At 38.4% G+C, this 22,550-nt stretch overlaps 1 protein-coding gene across 1 annotated transcript in view; it reads left to right on the forward strand.

Moving 5' to 3' along the window:
* Positions 1–22,550, forward strand: part of astn2 (astrotactin 2) — a 302,939-nt gene that overhangs the window by 115,446 nt on the left and 164,943 nt on the right. Inside the window, exons 5-6 of the mRNA XM_080874142.1 lie at positions 15,410–15,517; positions 18,209–18,355. Coding sequence (XP_080730268.1) covers positions 15,410–15,517; positions 18,209–18,355 — 255 coding nt within the window. The remainder of the gene's footprint in view (positions 1–15,409; positions 15,518–18,208; positions 18,356–22,550) is intronic.

A 22,550-nucleotide genomic window follows, 5' to 3' on the forward strand; every position in this document is an offset into this window, starting at 1 on the left:
ATGAGAGAAGCATCATCCCACCATCACTTTACCTGTGGGCATCCTTTACCAACATACAGTTTCTCCTTAAAAATAGACAGACTGGGACCGAAACCAAACAGTTTAAATCATAGATTGTACCATCTGGATTCCCTCCTATCTCTCTGATTTTCTAATTTATATAACTGAATCTCTTTTGCTTGGTGCTGTGTAGCTGGATGGAACACCTCAGGCCTTTCTTCCTGATCCTTAAACAATGAAGAACGGTCAGTTTTTTTAAATGAATGCAACCTATATCAAACTTGCAAGGGATTTCTATAATTGCTATAAACTATAATGTTTTTATCCTCTTGCATACATGTTTCTTTAAGTCTTTTCTTGTGAAACTAAATCAAATGACTGCAACTTCTTACATTTGCGTTTGCCTTTTGCATTATAAATGGCAGATTTACATACTTTCCCTTTTGTATGAATGTGGATGTCAGTTTATATTGAGTTTGAGCTGAAAATATTTAGTTTGCTGGTCTTACACAGTCTAACTGCTGAATACAGCTGTGTTTTAATGTGATTGCCAGTTGTTGAGCCATGTGGGGACTGGTTCTTCTGTCAGCTCAGCTTACTCACAGGCACACTTCTTGTGCACAGAGCATCAATATCTTATCCTACCTACAGAAAAGTGCAGTGTGTACTTTACACACATAAGCAGTAAGTCAGGTCAATTTGTCTTGCTCCCAAAGTCACGGGAATCTAACTGAAGCCAAATGTATCATACGATTGCAAAGTATAAATTAGAGTATTTGTTTACACACCTGTCACCATTCATCCTAGCTATTGTAAATCAGCTACAGTGCTGACATCTGTTTATTCCCCTCTCACTTCTTCTTTTCTTTTGCTTTTAAACTAACACTGACAAGTGTACCCTGACCTATTAAAGGTCACTTCTCTCACAACTGGTGCTCCCTCACATTGAAAGAGTGAAGGACTGTCTTTATTGATCTGTGTCTGTATAACGGTATTCTAGAAAAGCAACACTTAACCTTATATTGTCAGTTAGGATTGCTACATGATATAGTATACTGTTATTACATTTTAAAGCTACCCTGTAAACATATAGAGCAGGTACATGCATCTATGTTGACGAAAATTTTCAAGTGGAAGAATATTTTAAAGTCATTGTTTGGCTACTCAGCTAATGAGTTAGATTCCATACACTGTTCTCTTCAGCTTTCTTTGCACTGTCGTAGCTTTCTTGTAGTTTATGACCAGACAGACCCAGTAAATCCTTTACCTATTTTTCCTCTTCTTTCCGGAAGCAACAACAACTCCTTTTGGGTTTGCAACAGCAAATCATCTTTGTCTATCTCACCCTATTGACAGCATCCTCATCTGTCACACCAACTGTCTGCACACATAAATCTTCTCTGTGATCTTCCTGTTTTCCTCCTCCCTGGCACCTCCATATCCAACAACCTTTGTCCGATATGCCCACACTAACCCTCATCTGCATGAGTTCAGACCATTTCAACCTTGCCTCCCTAACTTTTTCTCCAAACTACTCAAGTTGCGCTTTCCTTCTAATATATTCATTTCTAATCTTGTGCATTCTGGTCACTCCCAGTGAAAATCTTAACATCCTTAACTCTGCCGTCTCCAGTTTGGCCTCTAGTCTTTTTGTTAGTACCACCATCTGAACCGCTGAATTGAACAGTCACGTCATCTCCATTCACTCCAATGAATCTTTTTGTCTTTTACAGCAATGGCAGATCATAGAGCCTCCCAATAGTTCTGGAAGTTAGTAACATACACTAGATGTGCCATAGAGATATATCCAAACAGCTGGAGGAGAGGAGGGAGCGTGAGACCGAACATTTGGAGAGACTAATGGAGTGAGTGGAGGAACTATAGCTGAACTTAAATGAGAGTCACATTTTGCCTTAAACTTTTTATTTTGTTGAACCTCAGTGGCCAGCATGGACCTTTCTTCATCATGGCTAATTCTGAGTCTGTCTACTAAACATTTTAAAAGTACATGCACACATTTTATTCCTTTCACCACCAACACCGGTGGCTTGCAAGTATGCTTGAACTGCAGCTGAACTTTAGCCAGAATATATTGAAATGTGTCTTTGTCTATTTTATTAAATATTCTTCTTTTTACTTTTGATTTTTACAGCTGTTAGATTGCTATATTCTTTATTTATTTACAAAGAAGTAGAGCAGGGCGATATGGCCAAAAATATTTATCACGATATATATTTGAAAATTTGCGATAACGATATAACTGACAATATAATTGATGCAAGACAAAATACAACTCCACAACATTACTAGTGCAAAAAGACAACCTTCCTTTTATTTTCACTTAAACAAGAAGCTGGTTTTTATGTACATTAAAGCTATATAAAAATTTAACAGTGCGAATACAAATTCCTTGCTGAAAGTTTAACCAAAAGGCATTTCCAGTAGAAATGGGCTGACATATCCTGAGCATAACCATGTATAATATCCACTGAAGTTAAAAAGAGGTGCTTTGCAACATTAAACTGCAGTGTGCAGTACGTATTTTTCGGACCATAAGGTGCACGGGATTATAAGGCACATTAAGCGAAACAAAGCAGTCAGATAAATCAAACTTTATTAAACTCATTCTTCTTGCTTCCTCCACTTCTGTACCATTGATTCATTAATGTTGAATTCTCTGGCAGCTGCTCTATTCCCATGTTGTTGCAGTATATTAATGACTAACCTCGTATTGTGGATGGATTATCTCAGTTGTTATGGATTATCTCAGTTGTTCTCCTGACTGAAGTTTGGTCCGTTTACAGCATCCTGCCATGCGATTGCATTTGTCTCTAACTATCAGGCACGTTAACTTTTATAAGTGGAAAAGTGTTAGTGTTCGTCCTCCAGCTTCACTGTTTATGTCATGCTAACATAGCTGTGTCGCTAGCGATCACGTAGCACATCATTATATAGCAGCTAGCCCAACTTCAGTAACCCTACAAACGTCACTGCTGTTTAGTTTCCCGTCTTCATTTATGTTGGAAGTGATAGCAGAGCTGTACGTTTGAATTTATTCAGAAATCTCTCAGTCAGAACATGCTATATCATGCTTGGGTAACTAGCGAAACTAGCGAGCTAACTTCCGCTAGCTTCCTGCTAACTTCTAACGCCGTTAAATGTAATAAATTTTGTTTTCATGGATGCCTGGAAGTTAAACTTCATAGTTACACCTGGTAAAGCAGCAATGCTGATCGTTTTATTAAAGATGAAAGAATTTAGACAGTTTTTAAACTCTCAGTGATGCTGCAGTGTTCGTTTGACCTGAAGGTACGGAGTTTAGGACCCAGATTACTCCCAGATTTAAGAGCATCTTAGTCCGACAAATACGACAATAACGACGGCCGCTTGCATGTTCTGCAAAAAAAATGTGCTTTGTCGTGTATCTGACGGACAAACGCCAAACCAGTTCCACATCACTGAAGTTGCACCATTTTTACAAACCAATTCTGGTTCATTTGTTTCACTCAACAATCGGCCATGTGCGTATGAAAACAAAGGCACTGCGCATGCGCGTTTTACTCCCATTCTATCGCGATATTTCATTTTCCTATCGTTGCCTAACATTATACCGGTATTACCGTGAACGGTATAATATGGCCCAGCCCTACAAAGAAGCATACTTTTAATTTGATTCAACTGCACAAACGCATTGCTTGTAGACCTAATAGATATGTTTTCCTTGCTTCCATTTCATTCCATAGTAGTTCCATTTTGTCTGAAAAAAAATTCAAAATTTATTATTTTACTTCTATTATTCATAATTACAGCAACACACTGTATTATTGCAATCAAAAGGCAAAGTCTAAGTATCAAATAAACATAAATAGTCCCCTGCTGAGTAGTCACATGTGTTTTTTAATTATTTACACCTATTAGTAATGCTGATATGTTAATTTAAACTTAATCAGCTATATCACCTACATTATAATAATCAAATGGGGTTTTTGTTTCATTTTACTTGTTTTTTCAGCTGCATGCAATTTTATTTTTTCTTTCCTGAAAAATTCCTCAGAAATAGTTCTTTGATAATAAAGGTTGCCAACCCCTAGTGTAGTACATCTAGTTATTTGCCTAGCATTTAGGCTCTGTTGTCTTCTCATGATAAAAGTTTCATTGCTTTCATCCACTATTAGTTCAAGCACTCTAGAAAATCAGACTCCGCCCACAAATGATGGTCTTCTTCTACTTAGCTGTAGATTTTTTTGACATAACCGCATAGACTCTTTTAGTAATTAAGTAGCTATTACAACTGCCAGTTGAAGATCTAAATTAATGCACTGTAGGTCTTGTTATTCTAATTGGGTTTTTATGGTCCGCTTAATGGGTATTTTGTCACACTGGATGCATGGAGGTTTCACTGTGGTCATTTGGTGGTCTTTGAGGTCCTCCCTCTGAGACATCCCAGGCACATGGAAGGTTGGGGAGGTTTCCTGGTACGGTTGTTTGGTGCAGTTTTGTGTGGGGTTAGGTGTCTTTGTTATGTGTAGTCCTACTTCAGACTTTTCTCAAATGCAAGATATACTGTAGGGTGGAGAGGTCCTAAATACCATTCCCTCAAAAAGTGTATTACTGCAAATTGGAAAAATAGTTTTCTTTACCTGGTGCTTGTGCCAAAGGTTAACCAAATGCAAAGGACACTGAAAAAGTCTGTAAGTAAAGAATCCTGGTAATGTCAGGAGTACTGCAGTTTAGTTCAGTCTTATTGCTTCCTTAATCTTTCACTTTCATTTCCAGAAGCAGAAATGTGTCACTATTTTTGCTAGTGTGGAAGTCTTTTATTCTCTTGTATTGTTTAGTGTATCGTAGCATTCTTCCAGGGTGTGATGTGCCATCGTCCCTTGAAGAAGATTATTAGCTTTTACTGCTCAGATTGAACTCATCACCTCACCTCCCTGCTTTCCAGTATCTGCTCATCTCACTAATCATTCTCACTCCAGGACTGTCTGTTCTCTATAAAACCACTGTGCACGCGCGCACATGTGAGTGTGCTCTTTGCTAATCACACTGTCTCCCTTATTCTCCCTTTTCCCTTTAAACCTTCTTAACACCAAATCACCTCACTTCAGCGTATAAATGTGGTACCTAACTTTCTTTTTCTCTCACAGTTGTTTTGTTTATGGCTACTGTTTCTTTCTTTTCTTTGTTTATCTACTAGTCTTATTTTTATTCTCTGCCTGACCTTTTTCTGTAAACTTTCTCTGCCAGGAATATATTTTTCTTATTATCATGTATAAATTAACATTTTAATGAAAACGAATCACTGTTTCAACTCTCTTAATCTCACACATTTTTATTAAATTTCCTACGCACTTACCTAAAGATATATATATGTATTAGTGTGTGTGTGTGTGTCTTTGTGAAGAAACGATAAGGAATAATACTTTGAAAAAGTATTGTATTCTTTCAAAGTCTTGAAAAAAAGGGAAAATGAATGTTTGATACTGATATTTGGTGATTTAAAAATCTGACTTTTAGACATATAAAATATAAACAGCCTTCCCAACATTTGTCATGTGAAGTTACGTCCCGAGTCTTTGCTAAAATGATATGACAGTGCAGTTTAAAAATAACCTTGTTTTTTTGTCACAACAAGTTGTGGATTACTCATTTACCATCAGCCCTGGCCCAGCTTGGATCAGCTGATAGTTCTGTTTCTGGCGTTCCAAACACATGTTGCCAAGAAGGGAGCTGCAGAATGCCCTCGAGTGTAGAAACTATGCAATGTGAAAACTCATACCATTGTCGAAGGGTGTTTCTGTCATGGATGAGAATTTTCCAGACTAAAAAAGCGGATTGAAACAGAACAAGTCAAATTCAAAGCAGGCTGCAATCCGATTGAACGTGGGTTTTTGTGATGGAGAGTGGGAGGGCAGGTGAGAATCAAGACAGAGCAATTTACCAGCGAGGAGCAGGTGTTTGTGTTGACATGACTAATCTTATCTGGCTGTGAACTGAAAGTTCCATGAGGTAAAGCAGGTAGTTTTCACAGACAGGATGACTGAGTCCTTGAACAAGACACTAAGGAGGACACAGAAGCACAGTAAACAATGATCCAGCAGAATGATTCATGAGCTAGCACAAAAGTGCACAGCTGACTCTAAATACTGTACGTAGACTTAGATGAGTGGATGGCTTGCGGGTGTGCAGGAGCAAGCTCGGGAAACATTGATAAGAGAGGTGCCGAGCTGTGAACTGATCACCACCTGGTGCTGAGTTGGATAAAGTGGCAGGTAAAGATGCTGGACAGACCTGGTGTACCCAAGCATATAGTTAGGCAGCACTGATCCACAAAATCTTAAATTCCCCCTCAAACAGAGCTTTGATTACGTTCCAAGGAAGACTTGGCACATTGAGTCCAACTGGACCATTTTCTATGTTCTATCTGTTTTACCTGTCATGCATGTATTTCTGTAACCAGATGGTGGACACCAGAGGTGAAGAGAGCTCTCAGGCTCCCTTTATGAACCTGTGGGACTCTTGAGATGCTGAGAAGTACCGGCAGCCCAAATGTTGTTTAGCTCTGGCAGTGGCTAATGCAAAAACGTAGGAGTTTAGTGACACCATGGAACAAGGACAAGGATGACGACTTGCCTCGCTCTGGGGGTCATGTCACTGATATAGTAAACACATGCTCAGTGTCAAGGCCCCTGGGGTGCATGAAAATTGCCTAAGGTTCTGGCTGTCCTGACTGACACATTGCTGCAACATAGCACGGACACTGGTGTGGTATCTCTGGATAGCGATTAGGGTTGTGGTTTCCCTGTTTAAGAGTTAAGGGGATTGGAGGGTGGGGACTGGGGGATCACATTCCTCGGCCATTCTGGGAATGTCTATGGCAGGGTACTGGAGAGGAGAGTTCAACCATTAGTTTAACCTCGGATTCAGTAGGGAGTTTTTGTCCTGGTTGTTGAACACTGGACCAGCTCTTCATCTTCTCAAGGATACAGTGGGGCAAAAAAGTATTTAGTCAGCCACCGATTGTGCAAGTTCCCCCACCTAAAATGATGACAGAGGTCAGTAATTTGCACCAGAGGTACACTTCAACTGTGAGAGACAGAATGTGAAAAAAAAATCCATGAATCCACATGGTAGGATTTGTAAAGAATTTATTCGTAAATCAGGGTGGAAAATAAGTATTTGGTCAATAACAAAAATACAACTCAATACTTTGTAACATAACCTTTGTTGGCAATAACAGAGGTCAAACGTTTACTATAGGTCTTTACCAGGTTTGCACACACAGTAGCTGGTATTTTGGCCCATTCCTCCATGCAGATCTTCTCGAGAGCAGTGATGTTTTGGGGCTGTCGCCGAGCAACACGGACTTTCAACTCCCGCCACAGATTTTCTATGGGGTTGAGGTCTGGAGACTGGCTAGGCCACTCCAGGACATTCAAATGCTTCTTACGGAGCCACTCCTTTGTTGCCCGGGCGGTGTGTTTTGGATCATTGTCATGTTGGAAGACCCAGCCTCGTGTCATCTTCAAAGTTCTCACTGATGAGAAGGAGGTTTTGGCTCAAAATCTCACGATACATGGCCCCATTCATTCTGTCCTTAACACGGATCAGTCGTCCTGTCCCCTTGGCAGAAAAACAGCCCCATAGCATGATGTTTCCACCCCCATGCTTCACAGTAGGTATGGTGTTCTTGGGATGCAACTCAGTATTCTTCTTCCTCCAAACACGACGAGTTGAGTTTATACCAAAAAGTTCTACTTTGGTTTCATCTGACCACATGACATTCTCCCAATCCTCTGCTGTATCATCCATGTGCTCTCTGGCAAACTTCAGACGGGCCTGGACATGCACTGGCTTCAGCAGCGGAACACGTCTGGCACTGCGGGATTTGATTCCCTGCCGTTGTAGTGTGTTACTGATGGTGACCTTTGTTACTTTGGTCCCAGCTCTCTGCAGGTCATTCACCAGGTCCCCCCGTGTGGTTCTGGGATCTTTGCTCACCGTTCTCATGATCATTTTGACCCCACGGGATGAGATCTTGCGTGGAGCCCCAGATCGAGGGAGATTATCAGTGGTCTTGTATGTCTTCCATTTTCTGATGATTGCTCCCACAGTTGATTTTTTCACACCAAGCTGCTTGCCTATTGTAGATTCACTCTTCCCAGTCTGGTGCAGGTCTACAATACTTTTCCTGGTGTCCTTCGAAAGCTCTTTGGTCTTGGCCATGGCGGAGTTTGGAGTCTGACTGTTTGAGGCTGTGGACAGGTGTCTTTTATACAGATGATGAGTTCAAACAGGTGCCATTCATACAGGTAACGAGTGGGGGACAGAAAAGCTTCTTACAGAAGACGTTACAGGTCTGTGAGAGCCAGAGATTTTCCTTGTTTGAGGTGACCAAATACTTATTTTCCACCCTGATTTACGAATAAATTCTTTACAAATCCTACCATGTGGATTCATGGATTTTTTTTTTTCACATTCTGTCTCTCACAGTTGAAGTGTACCTCTGGTGCAAATTACTGACCTCTGTCATCATTTTAGGTGGGGGAACTTGCACAATCGGTGGCTGACTAAATACTTTTTTGCCCCACTGTATTTGAGGGTATGTGGGACTTGCACATCCAGTTTGTGTTTTGTATAGTTGGATAAGGGATGCAATCCATGTCCCTCGGGTTATTCTGTGGAAGGTGCTTTGAAGTACGGGGTGTCTGGCCAGAAGTTATGGGCCATTTGGTTCCTGTAGAACTGTAACATTAGCTTGGTTCATTGCGGCAGTAAGTCATACTCACTCATGGTGGGTGTTGAACTCTGGCAGGACAGATGGACAGACAATCAGATGGATGAATGGATAAGTAGATGGATGGCACTAATTTGCAAAGATCTGTTTGTAAACTTGCACAAGGCACAGGTACAATTCAGTTATATCTGGCGTCTTTAACTAATTTCTTTGTATGCACATGTATTACTTGTGCTTTTATAAATTTCTTGGACCTTTGTTGTTTCTTTTTTATTAGAAAATTTAGAAGTTAAAATTTTTATAAGCTTTCTGTGAAGGGCAACTGCTAAAATAATAATTTAATTGTCCAGTAATTTAAATGGGAACTGATGTGTTTAGTTTTACTGTGCCTGTGACAATAAAACTTTTTAAACTTGACCTTAATACATAAAAAATTGGCCAAAAAAACGTCTTGTTGAGAGTAAAATTAGTGTGCTATTTGTGTGCTCTTTTTTTTTTTTTTTATAGCAAAACAGATGGAGGGAAAACAGATCATGCCAACTGAGGATGTGACAAAGAGAGGCGTCGGAAATTATGTAATGGACTTGGGGACTGTGAAATGGGTGGTAAAAGTAAGATTGGTCTACCCGAGTAATTGAAATTTGTTGTACAGTCATGCTGGAGTTTAGTTACAGTGCCGGGTGCTGACGTTTTTATGGGACTTGATTTTGAAGGCATTACCGCTGAGGGAGAGAAAAGCAAGATGAAAACAGGAAAAAGTGAACTGACAAAAGAAGAAGTGTAGTGGAAAAGGAGGAGAAGCAGTGAAATAGAAAATGCCAAGGGCCAGATTTTCAAAGACTTGTGCACCTTGTTTCAGACATATTGTTGTGTGTGTTATTTATCAAATCTGTGCCTTAGCCTGGAAGCACTATTTAACTGTCATTTGGATTGCACACGTACTTTGCCTGTCAGCACACCTTTTTGCGATCAGTGCAATGTCACTGCATCCTTAATGGTATGAATAGCTATTTCAGTTTAAACCATGAAAATCCATATTAACTGAGGGAAAAATTGATATTTCACTTTAAATACTAAGCTCAATAAAATGTATGCATGTCTGAACCTCTTAACAGTTTGTATTTATGAAATAATGAAGAAGGTTTTGACGGGCAAACAGAACCTGCTCCGCTTTCTTTTAAAATTCCACTGATAGCAGACAAAAGGTGCAAAGGAATTATACTTCACAAAGGGTCGGGTTAAAAGGGCAATAAATGAAAGCACTATCTGACCACTTTATAATACCAAACAAAGAGAGTTCAGAGAGTTCAGAGAGTTGTGACTGTGCAGTTATTAAACTTGAAATTCATTTTGATGTTCACTGAGCTGCTAATGCAGTGTGAAAATCCCTGTCTCTTGATTATTCGTTTACATTTTAGTGACAGTCCCTTTGTAACCAGTATTTCCTTTTATCCACTGATTTTGCTTCTTTCTATCTGTTTTTCATCACAGTTGTGTGTATTTCTCCCAGTTTCAAAAAACTGTATAAACCTCACATGAATAACAGTGAAATTGCAGTCCTAATCTTTTTTTTTGCCATTAATGAACATTGCTAAGTCAGATCTACTATAGGGAACACTAATAGAGGATAATTTGAAACTCCAAGTCCCATCCCAATCTGACAGAAATTACAAGTAAAGATTCTGAACCAGTATGGTGCAAACTGGTTCTGTAAAGGGTCCATTATTAATCAAACAGTCAATTTGATAGATTTCACAGTGTGAGGCAATTGATATTTTTATGAAGAAGCACTTTTTTCCTTTTTTCAAAGTTACTCAACGTCCAAATCAAATCTGAAAACTGCAGGAAGTACATTCATTCTTCTAGTGATTACTTCAAGTGGCATTCAAAGTTGAGATGGGAACAGCAGGAGATTAGTGGAGACCTGAAGCACCTTTACATAATCTGAACTTTCTTTCTAACTTAAGGACACTGAGACATTTTTGACCCTGTTTGCCTTCACTGAATGACTCATTTAATGGGACATAAATGACAAAGTGCCAAAGCAGCTTTCATAGCAATAACGGTATAGGGCATTGCAGAGCCCAGGCTATGTCCTGATAGGGAAAAAAAAAAAAAAACAATAACCGGGAATGTTTTCCGTATCTTCTGAAAGGCCAGCACTTTCTTCACCTTTCTAATATATATTGCCCTTTTTAACCATTCAACCAAGAAGGCACGCATTTTATGACCCCAGAGAGCTCAAAGATGGAACATTATGGTACCACCTATAAAAAGGAGCAATGATTTAAGCAAAGCAGGGCAGGAAGCCGCTGTCCTGCTATGCTCAGCATATTACCTCAAGACGGTCTTTACATTGAACTCCACGTGGAAAAAGAAAGAAGAAACACTCACCTTAAAATTGTGAGGGTGGATAGGACAAAGATAAGTAGAGGGGCAAAATTGAAACACAGACTCTCTTTTATTCTGCACCTGTTTTTATAATGCATTCAATCCACACCACTACATTATCCTCATTTCTTCAAAGACTATGACTTGTGGTAAGTTGATATACTTAAATACGTTAGAAAAAAACATGGCGACAATGGTTCTACTGTAGAAACTTGTACTTTACGACTTGAGCCTACAATGCATTTAGATTGAAGAACTTATGCAAGTAACACCAGTGTTTGATTAGTATTAATAAATTTAATACTAATAAACAGGACATCACTGTGTTAAAACTTACCTTTAAAGGCATTACATCCACCACAATGACACATCAACATTTCTAGTCATGAGTCAGATGCATTTTTAAAATTTGGTTGTGACTGGGACACATCTTTAAAGATTCTCCTTTATCACTGGAACAAGGTCTCTAATCTTTTATTTGCATCTCCAATAAATTTCAAATGGAAACCAAGTCATATTAAAATGTAATTAGTGTAGTGGGCAAAAAGATTCATGCATTTAATAAATGCACTAACAGAAGAGATTATATATTAAAATTTGACTTGCTTTAACCTAAGGCCCAGGAGACATACACAGGTTTTAAATAATATGCATAAATATTGCATAGAGACAGTATGTGTTACTACTTTTCAATAAATTACACTTGTTCCTCATTAGGTGTAACAGAAAAGACCTACCTGAAATACAGTACACTCCCTGTCTTTTCTTCCTCTACCACCTTTTTGGGCATGTTCTAAGACTATGCATAAATCCAGAACCAATTTTACAGCACATTGCCCTGGCTTCACCCTCCAAACAGCACCAGACTTATACTCGAATTCCAACTCAACTCTAGACTTGTTTAAGTGCATGAGACCAAAAGAATGATTACAGTTTTCAGTGTATGCTTTCTACACAGACTTGATAGACCTTTTAATCATGTCTAAATCTTTTATGATGCACGAAAATGTTCATGAGCTGTAACATAATGTTAATGAAGTGAATGAAGGAGTCTATTTCACCTGACATTGCTCAGCACTTGCCTTGAAATTCTGACTGTGTCCAATGAACAAGGAAGAAAGGATTTTTTTTAATCTACCTTATTGTAATAAGGACTTAATGACATCTATAAAAAATACTAGATTTCAAGATGATAAACAGTGTTAGATCTGTATACTTTCTTATGAGTTGCTCCTGCGCCTATTTTTTTTCTCTTTATTTGCCTGTGGTGGGTGGTGTCTACTTTGTTTTTCACTATGAAGAGTTCACCATATCTTCATAATAGTGTTAGTTTATTATCTTACTTATTTTTGCTCGCTTTTGCTTACTTTACTCTCTGAAAAAAAAAACTTACCGTCCTCCAGCTTAGTCTTAACACAATGTGACATCCCTAAATTGAGAGCATCCAAGCCCCTGATCAATTTCCTTAGCCATCAATTTTTCAGAATAACCAAGCTTTTGTACTTTATACACTGACACTTAAATTGTGACTGGAATGAATCCAATTAATTTTGTATATATATTTTGCGGTCACTTTTGTAAGGGACGTACAAGCGAGCTGTCATTTGACTTGATTTATGCGAAATGATCAATTTGTCACCATATTAGGGCTGAACGATTATGGAAAATAATCTAATTGCGATTTTTTTGCCCCAATATTGCGATTGCGATGCGATATGCGATTATTTTTTTAAGGTCTTTGTCTTCTGTATTATTAAACAAAGACAAGCAATACATCATATAGTATGGCCAATACTATATTACATTAATTTTAAACTGTTCTTTCCTGGAAGACAGACCTCTGTTATGATGACATGAGGTGATGCATGAATTGATGACTGACATTTTTATTTAACTTCTTTAATCACAACAGTATATTTGAACATACACAATAGTTTATTTTTAGCTTACAAACATCTGAGCATAAAGTGCTGACAAGGAACCCTGGTGTAAACATTAAAATGAAAGTCAGTACAATGTGCAGATTGCAGAAATATACATAAAAAAATCAGTGGCTTTACCACACTCAGTTTTTCGACATCTGTGAACTACTAGACAGTCATTCAATTAAAAAATAATATTAAATAAATAAAACTAATAAATAAAAAATACACACATCTTACTGATCTCTGCAGTCAGTAACATTACACATAAAGTGCAAACATAATAGCAATTGTATAAACACACACACAAACACGCCTTTAAAGTTTAAAGGCGTGAAATTGGACGGTCTAGTTCTGATTAGCGTCACCGCTGTCTCGGTGGAGTTTAATAAACTCGGCCGTCTGCTTCTTGCTATCTAAAATATAACCAGACACTGGTGTAAATTCTCGACTGTCTCATACTTCTGTTTAATAAGTTTTCTGTTTGACGTTTAGTCAGCTGTGTGAAAACCAAGGAGGAACCCACCCGGGGGATTAATAAAGTTTTATTTTATCTAATCTAATAACTTTAATCTCAGCCAAACCGATTTACTCACGAACAAACAAAACACTGAAAAAAGCCCAACAATAACATTTTTAGGTTGTCTAAGTGACTTATATATTACGTTTAACCCGAGCAGCGAAACTCCGCGGTGATCTGAAAATGATGTGCCGGGAGTTGTGCCGTTCTCGGCCGCATCAGTAACCCTCGAGCTCCCGGCTAGCTGTCGAGCTGGTGGGTAGCAGACGCCTCTGAAAACGTCGAAGCACTTTTGCAAATATGGGATATCTTGATAAACCGAGCAGATATTTGATGTTTACACAACTACTTTCTCGCCTGAAAATATGTTAAAAGTTTATTTTGTGACCCAGAAAGATTAGTATGAGTAATTTTAAAACTTAGTAGCGGCCGCCATTGCTGGAAACTGGAGTTTGGCTGGGCTGCGCTATGAATTCTGGGATATGGTAGTAATTTGGACAGCCTTCGGCACGTCGCTGTGACATAATCGGTCTACAAATGCGGCCTCAGGAGGATGCAGCCCATGAATTGTATAATATAATCGCAGTATAATCGCAGCCTTTGCGGTTAGAAAATTGCACTTGATCATGTCGCGATATTATCGCAAATGCGATATATCGTTCAGCCCTACACCACATGCTGGCCAAGAACTATTTTACTCTAAGTACCCCCTTCATCCACGTTGCACTGCATTTTCTTAATGATATACCAGGAATGAAACAATTATGAATGCTTGAATATGACTTAAAAGTCATATTCCTGTGGGGATAAAGCTTTTGTCTCTTGCAGAAAAGTAAATGCTTTTGTCATTGTGTCATTATCAGCTGTCCTCATGTATCATAAAAATAAGTGTATTGACATAATGCACTTATCCTAATTTTGTTCTTTGTCTTTGTTTTAACTCGTAGTCATCGAGTGAAACGTTTTTTCTTAGATGTGTATTTATGGTCATCACAAGCACTGATTTTCACTCTGTCCTTTATTCTTTTTCTACTCCAGGAGATTAGGAAGTGTAATCACTGTGATCCTCTGGGTAATGCAAGCAAAACATATGTATAACCATGAGGAAATCTGGATCTTATTAGCATAAGATCGTTTTTATGACTAAACCTAAATGATACATGAAAGAATGTGCGTGGTACAATAATAAAGATATTTAACATAAACCGTCTACTGGACATTTTTTAATCTGGTTTGAGACTGTAGTTTGAAGCCATTTACAGATATTTTATGTTATGTTATCCTTCAGTGGTTTTACACTTTGCAAATCCCTGACTGTTATCACTGTGTGTCAGCCCTCGTGTGTGTGTGTGTGTGTGTGTGTGTGTGTGTGTGTGTGTGCGCGTGTGCGTGTGCGTGCGTGCGTGTGCGTGTGTGTATTTTGATGTTGCAGTGCCAAAGCAGTAATAAACAAAGCCTCTTAACTCACAGCCCTGCTCTTGCTGTCACTCTAACTCAGAGTCAGACATGCAAATATGCACACACTTTACCTAATATGATTAGAAAATTGAGCTCCAAAGTCTTTTTAACACTTGACAACTCACCAACAGATCAAACCACGAGTGGCAGCAAAGGTGGTAAGAAGTGGAAATTTGATTAGTTAAAAATCTGTGTACTGTTGTGTCCATATTGTAAAAATATATTATGTCCTGCTCTATATACACAACACCCAAAGGTTGAATAACTGCTTGTACCCCGACTACATTATATTTTCTATATCTGAAAAACAAACAATCAACTGAATTATGATTCTAATTAGATTTATTTTTGCCTTTGTTTGTCTTTACATTTCACCACCAGAGGCTGGAGGTGTGTTTGGTCCTCAAGGGGAATCGGGATCAGAGCCTGAAGATGACAACCAAATGAAGTTTTACACAGAGCAGCACAGAGGACGAAGGCGCAGCAAAGGTGGGAAGAAACTCAGGTGTATTATAATAAATGTCGTACATTTTTTACACATTAACTTACTCAGCAGGAGACCCTCTTAGCCACTGCGCGCTGCTGAGAAGACATTAAAGTCAAAAGGGAGTATAATACAAAAACAAATGAACGCCAGCCTTATCCCATTTGAATATAAGAGGGAATGATGGGAGAGAACATTAAAGCTGAGTCAAATGAGGCTAGTCATTTCCGGAATTGTCAGCATAGCTGGAAGTAGGAAGGGGTCATGTATGTTCCCAGTGGGGCTGGGAGTGCTGTTCCACAGCTCAATGACATTCAAAGCAGACATATGAGCTGATGTCAATGGGAGTTTTGTGATGACCTAAGCTGAGTCACATAACTTGAATGCATGATTTTCAACTTCCTCTCCCATAGTGATATGTGATAGTGAAGAGTTTGGATTTGTGTGTATATGAATTACATAGTCTGTGTATATCTATAAAGTAGCTGACAAAAATGATGAAAATCATGATGTTTTTAAACCCTGTGTCTGCAGTTCACCTAAACAACACTAGGTCAAGAGGACAATAAATCACACACCACTTTATAATCTTATTAATTTGGTTGTAAGCCCTCTGGTGTGGGAATAGGATCTAAAAGCAATTAGAAAAGCAATTTTCCAATTGCGATTTCTATTAGAAGTATAAAAGAGAGGAAATGTACGATTTGAAAACAAACAAAACTTCTTAACTCTATAGAACTGCAGATATATAATTCATCTAAAAGCGGATTCTCCAATTAAATGTCTCTATTTTTCTGTACATTGGAGACAGCAGCTGGGTAGATTTCAGATATCAAGCATGTGCATATGGTCTTAGATAATTGCAACGTTTTTCGGAATGAAGGACAAGAACGAATTGAACGAATTGAATGAACCTACCCCTGTAATTGGCTCTGTAGCCTTCTGTCACTTCATTTCCTACCATTACATTTCCTGTTTACATACATTTAAACACAGAATGGTCCAGTGTGAACATGCAATTAACCACAACTGTTCTGAAAATGGTTAATTGCCTGTGAGTGTAAATGCCCTAGAACAGGCGTCTTTACTTTAACTGACATCTTGGTCTGACAGATTTTATTATCAAGTCTTTGTGGCCTTACAGCTTGGAGGAAAATAAAATCCATGGCCATGACCTGTGTTAAAGTTACAGCCTGTATAAAAAGGTAGCTCTTTCATTAGATGATGGACAGAGGGGAGGCGAATGAGAGTAAACATAAAGAGTTTAGTGCACTCCTTGTATTTGTGCATTCAGTTAAAATTTACATGTGACTTTATGCGTGTGTTTGAGCACAGAAAGGATGCTTGGTTTGTGACCATAATGTAAGTGTTTGCCATCGTGAGTGCGCATGCTTTTGTCTACTCAGTAAGCTTTTATAGTAATTGAGGGAACCCTTCACAAGCCCAGTGACACCACCCGCACCCCACTGACATTAGCTGCTCAGCCACTATTTCTGTAGACAACCATTGTTTCTATCCCTTCACAAAGCCATCACAGTGAGTAAGACGTGCAAGTCGGTGTGGGTCAATCCATTACCCTAACTTTGTCTCCTTGTTTGGCCTTGAGCTGCATTTCACTACCTCCGAGCTTCTGTCAAGATTAAAGTGCCTTTCCACAGGGGAATACTGGTGAAACTTTCTTTTCTATGATATTGCTTTGTTTTATTTCAGTCTGTTTGACCATTTGAACACTGCGAATGTGATCAGTCAAACGTTATATGGGGAAAGCTGAAATTGGCATTCACAGAACAATTGTACACGGCTGTGTTTTTCAGTGGTACTAAATGATGTAGTAACATACCTCTAACTAGCACACAGAGCATTAGTCGATTCCCATTGTGGAAGCTATTGGGCATTGAAATTAATAAATATATAAACAAATGTATTCATTTATTTATTTATTTGAACAAAACAGTGTGATGAGTTCTACTGCAGAGAACAGACTTCCATAAGCAGTTGTACCATTTCTATTGACTTTTGCAACAAACCTGCAGAGCGCAGGATACACACTGGGAAGCTCCCTTCCTAGAAGCTATTCACGCAGTTCTGAAGCCTGCAGATTCTGAAATATTACGTGATGTTTTCTTGTGACTGGTTTAAAAAAGTACAAGAGTTATTTTCAGGTTGTTCAACGCATTAGAGCAGTGTTTCCAAAGCTACTCTATCATCACCTTATCCTACACACATCCCAGTAAGCTTCCGTTTAACATGCCAACTTCTCTCCCATGATAAATATCTGTAGACAGAGGTTAAGCGGCTAATTTCATTTCCTATACCTTAGCTTGGAAATAAGATCCCTGGCAGAGCCAAAGGGCAACCAAAACAACCAATCTATAACCCTGTCAGTAGCAATAAGATCATATATCATACTGGCAAATGATTCTGGGGTGTGCAGAAGCAGTGTTAACCCAAGTCATATCTACACAGGCCAAACTTGAAACAGGGTTGGATTCATAAATCAGCAGTACAATGAATTGCATTCTCAAGGCTTTGAGGAGGGCTTTTCAGCAAAGGACAGTGCAAAACGAGATGATTTTGTTAAACGTTTGTGTGGCTGTGTGTATTATGGTCCTGTCACCTGTTTAAGACTCTAATAAAAACAAAAGGGCCACTGTTAAACTGTCTACCTTTACTTTTTTCTCTTTCTCTCCCTTTAGGCCATCCACACAGTCCTCTAAATAAGGTCACCTTGACACTGATTACTATCAGCACATGTGTCATTGCCATTGTCTATGCTACGCAGGATTCCTGCCCCCTCACTGTTAAGGTCACCCTCCATGTGCCAGAGCATTTTGTTGCGGATGGTAAGTGCAGGGCATTTATTAGACCTTGGCAGAACATTTAACGAGTAAAGCATCAAAAAGTGTTTACTTTTGCTGGAAACTGACTTCACTACACATCACTGTTTTTATGCACTCTTTCATTTTGATTCAAATTACATGATATGATATGAAAATCTTAGTAGATCTGACAGCTCACAGAACTCCTGGGTCCAATTTACACAGATCTGTTTGCTGACTGGAAACCCGCAAATACTAAAATCAAACATGGAGATGAAGATGCAAGGATTTATTATACTTACATTAAACCCATCAAAATGTTACTAAGATGCAGTGTGGTTATTTAGCCCAAGCAGCAGTTTGAAAACATCTAATACAAGCGATATGCTAGATTTGTGGAGCATGTTATCATAATAGCCATTATCCCAGATAGTATAGCATCTTATTGTTTTGTTTGTTTCCAACAATAACTGGTTACAGTTGTCAGTCGAGCAGCGTACTGTAGAGATAACTGTCGAGTTGCATGTTGTTGTTGAGCACTGAAACGTATTATGTCATTAGTTTAGTCTTTGTTGTTAGGAGGAACAGCTAATGGACCGGGGCTAGCTCAACATTCTCCGTTTCTGTTTTCACATGGCCTGCATTAAACTCCCCACCCCCTCAACCGTGATTTGTGGTTTTCAATTTCAATGCCTTTCAGTTTCAGTGCCCCCTTTCCACGACTGATAAGGTACAAAAGATGAACATTCATCCAACAAAAGAGAAAATCATGTTCTAGAACTGAAAAATGAACAAAAATCAGAACAATAAAGCCCACGCGCTGAAAGCTCGCAATGGAAGAAAAAAAGATTGATTATCACCACAAAAAACTGAGTGACATTTAAAGCCATTAAAGTGATGAAGAGCATTGTGCACACACTATGGCTATTATTATTTTTCGTTTTTCAACTGAGCTTTTAGTATTTAGCCCCTTTTTCATGTGACTGCATGCTGTAGATTAAAATATTAACCTATTGTTTTTATCTATTCAGTTAGCCGGATACAAACAATGCATATTCATCTAATGTTGCATAAGAACTCCAAGATATATTTCTGCTGTATCAGTGCCATATTAGAAGCTGGCTTCACAGACAGAAAGTATGCTTTCCAAAAAAAATAAAAACTAAATAAATAGTCAGTGAAATCGAATATAAAGAACTTCTCTGTCAATAAGGAGTTGATACCGTTTCCTGTCAATTTATATGCTCACATGGGGACACAAAAACATTTGTTGTTGACAAAAGAAGTTTAAATTCACAAAAATGGAGTTTGTAAGCAACAGACCCATGCAACAGCTTAGAGTATTATTTAATCTGTTTAAAATTCCTTGTTGACAGTGAGCTAATTGTAAATTGGGTCTGTGTGTTGACACGATACTGCAAAACAAACCTTACTAGGAGAAGAGAGAAAACTTGAATATGTACAAGGAACTAAGTGAAGTAAGAGAGAGTGAAGAGCTGAGGCAATTTAACTAATGATTGATACATCTCTGAAAGATTTCACATATCAGTCAAAAAGGCATTTCTGCCATTGAGGTCTCATTTCTTGTCCTCCCACGCTCTCAGAATTTGTGTGCCCGTGGACACTTCATGAAAACGGAGGCGTGCATAAAATATATATTCTGTAACTATTGGATATCTACAGTAAAATAAACATACCGTTAGAGTATTTTGACATTGACGCAGTTTGTTTTTTCCCTCTGTATACCACCACAGTGGATATGAAGTGAAAGAATCAAGATGTGATTAGAGTGCAGACTATCGGTTTTCATTTAACGTGATTAACAAAATTATCACATAGGGCCCTATTTTCATATTCTAAAGTAGTTGGGTAATTGCCTAATGAACAAAAGCTGCTTCCTCTTATTTCATGTCAAATTAAGCAGATAAAAGCCACAGTAAGGTCTAGCCAAGTGAAAAGTGCTCAAGGAAAGAGGCAAATAATTGTCAATGTGTAAAGATGGCGTGATGTTTCAGAGCGCTTACAACAAGATGCTTTTTTGTTACTGCTGACAAAATGTAAGGCTGTCGTATCCATATACAAACAGCAACAAAAGGTGGCCATAATAAAGACTTGGCACAAAATAGGAACCTGTCGCCTGTCAATGACTCGAGGATTAAAAACAATGAAGTTTGTCCACTTACTTCTGAGCTTTGTGGGGCAATTACTCAAAAAATGTATTACAAAATAATCACGGTTTTTTTGAGTGTCTATAATGTTGTCTTTTTCTCCCTCTCCATAACACACATAGTGTAGTGTAAATCTCTGCCACTGGCAGCGAGGACGCTTTCAAATTTAATATGGAGAATGATTATTGACTTATTTTAGTAACCTTTTTGACCTTCTACTGCTACTAGCAGTGAGGAATATCAAGTTATACACAATAATTATCTAAATTTTTGGATGCCCCTGAAGCCCTCCTTTGGCCTAATGATCAGCCTGCGAGGTATCAAAAATCATATTTGGAATTTAATGAAATAATCATAGATATTCATGATAAACCAGCTCTCGTGTATTTTAATTTTGCCGAGTCCATGAGCTTCGCTGTAGTGCGACACTCACTACTGCATTTAAGCCCCACTACAGAATAAGATATTGGACGAGGAAAATCATGTTGTGCATTCCATACTGCATGTGTGTTTACTGCAGGGTGAACATAAACTGTACACCTCTAAGGAGTTAAGATAAGGGTTTTAGGATTCTAGTTTTGTTTTTCCCCAGCAAACAAACTGTGTGTGCTGGAACTCGGACACAGAAAAGCAGACACCTGAGGCAGAGCAGATGTGGTAAAAGGCAGCTTAACCCTGTAGTCTGGCATGCATACAGTCGGCAGCAGGCAGGCAGTCAGAGCAAACAAACAAATCCAAGAGATAAACAAACAAAACAATTCCAACTGGCAAGCAACACATAACTATAAGTCACTTCAGGAAACGTACAAGCAGACAGACGAAATGCTCTGTTTCTTCTGTCTGCTTATATACTTTATAAGTTGACACAAAGGACGTGAGTTGCTCTATATCTAATATATGCTGGTACGATGCAGGTGAATAGTCAGGTGGTGATATCAGCCATTAGCATGATGAATAAACTGAATGTGAGCAGCCAGTTGCCATGACAGTGAAAGGTAAACAAAAACAACTACAAAGCATTTATAATAATCACTAAGGCTACAGCTAATGGGAGCCTAATGGAAAAAAATGAGATAGATAGAGAGAGAACAGAAGTTTATTTACAGGCAGGTAACAAGAAAGGAAAACTGGAGCAGCAGATTAAGAAGACTCAGATCATTTAGCCAACATTGTGAGATACGCAGCTCAAAATCAACTAGTAGTGGAATTAAGTGTACCGACATATTCTTATGTTTTTATATTGTAATTACTCCAGTGTTGCTTTTCTGTTAACTGACATTCACTTTAGAGTCATGGTGTAAATACCTTAATTATATTTGCAAAAATAGTCATATTTTAAATGTGACTGTCTGTCAAAGAATCTTATCAATTAGATACCCAGTCATGTAACTCAATTATCAAAAACATGACATTGTGTAGATAATTGAAATAATACAGCAGTATACAATAGAGGAAAGCACAAACAACTTATTAACGAAAAATAACACAAAATTATATGTGTCAATAAGTCAATGAAATTTTTTGTTGCACCCATTCATTATTACTGTCATTATTTTGATTACCGCATTGACACTGATATACAATGCTTTCTTTTTCTCCCCATTCTTCTGCATTTGAATCATAATATGCAGAGCTAAGTGAACAATGCTCCTACTCCCCAAGTGGGATTTCTTTACAGGACTCAGAGAAGGCTGCATATCAGCTCTCTCCTCAGCATGTTAGCAGAAGAATTTACTTCTGCCAGTATCACTGTAAATGAGACCTACTGGCAGAAAGGGGCCTTGTCATGCTTACCTTTGGTCACTTTGACCTCGTAAAGGCTTTTAGCGATTTATTTTGGGCTTCTGGCATTTTGCTGGGTACTGAACACTTTACTTTCAAGAACACCAGCGATCTTTCATATCTATTGAAGATTGTTACCATGGTTATTTTGCTATGACTTATACAGAATTTTGCACTTATTAATTGAAAATGTTCAAAACATATTGATTGATTCAAAATGTGTTTTACGCCAGACACTTAAACCAATAAACAATGTGGGATCATCTGAC

Source organism: Rhamphochromis sp. 'chilingali' (genome assembly GCF_963969265.1).
Source record: "Rhamphochromis sp. 'chilingali' genome assembly, chromosome: 2".
In the NCBI taxonomy this organism is placed as follows: Eukaryota; Metazoa; Chordata; class Actinopteri; order Cichliformes; family Cichlidae; genus Rhamphochromis; species Rhamphochromis sp. 'chilingali'.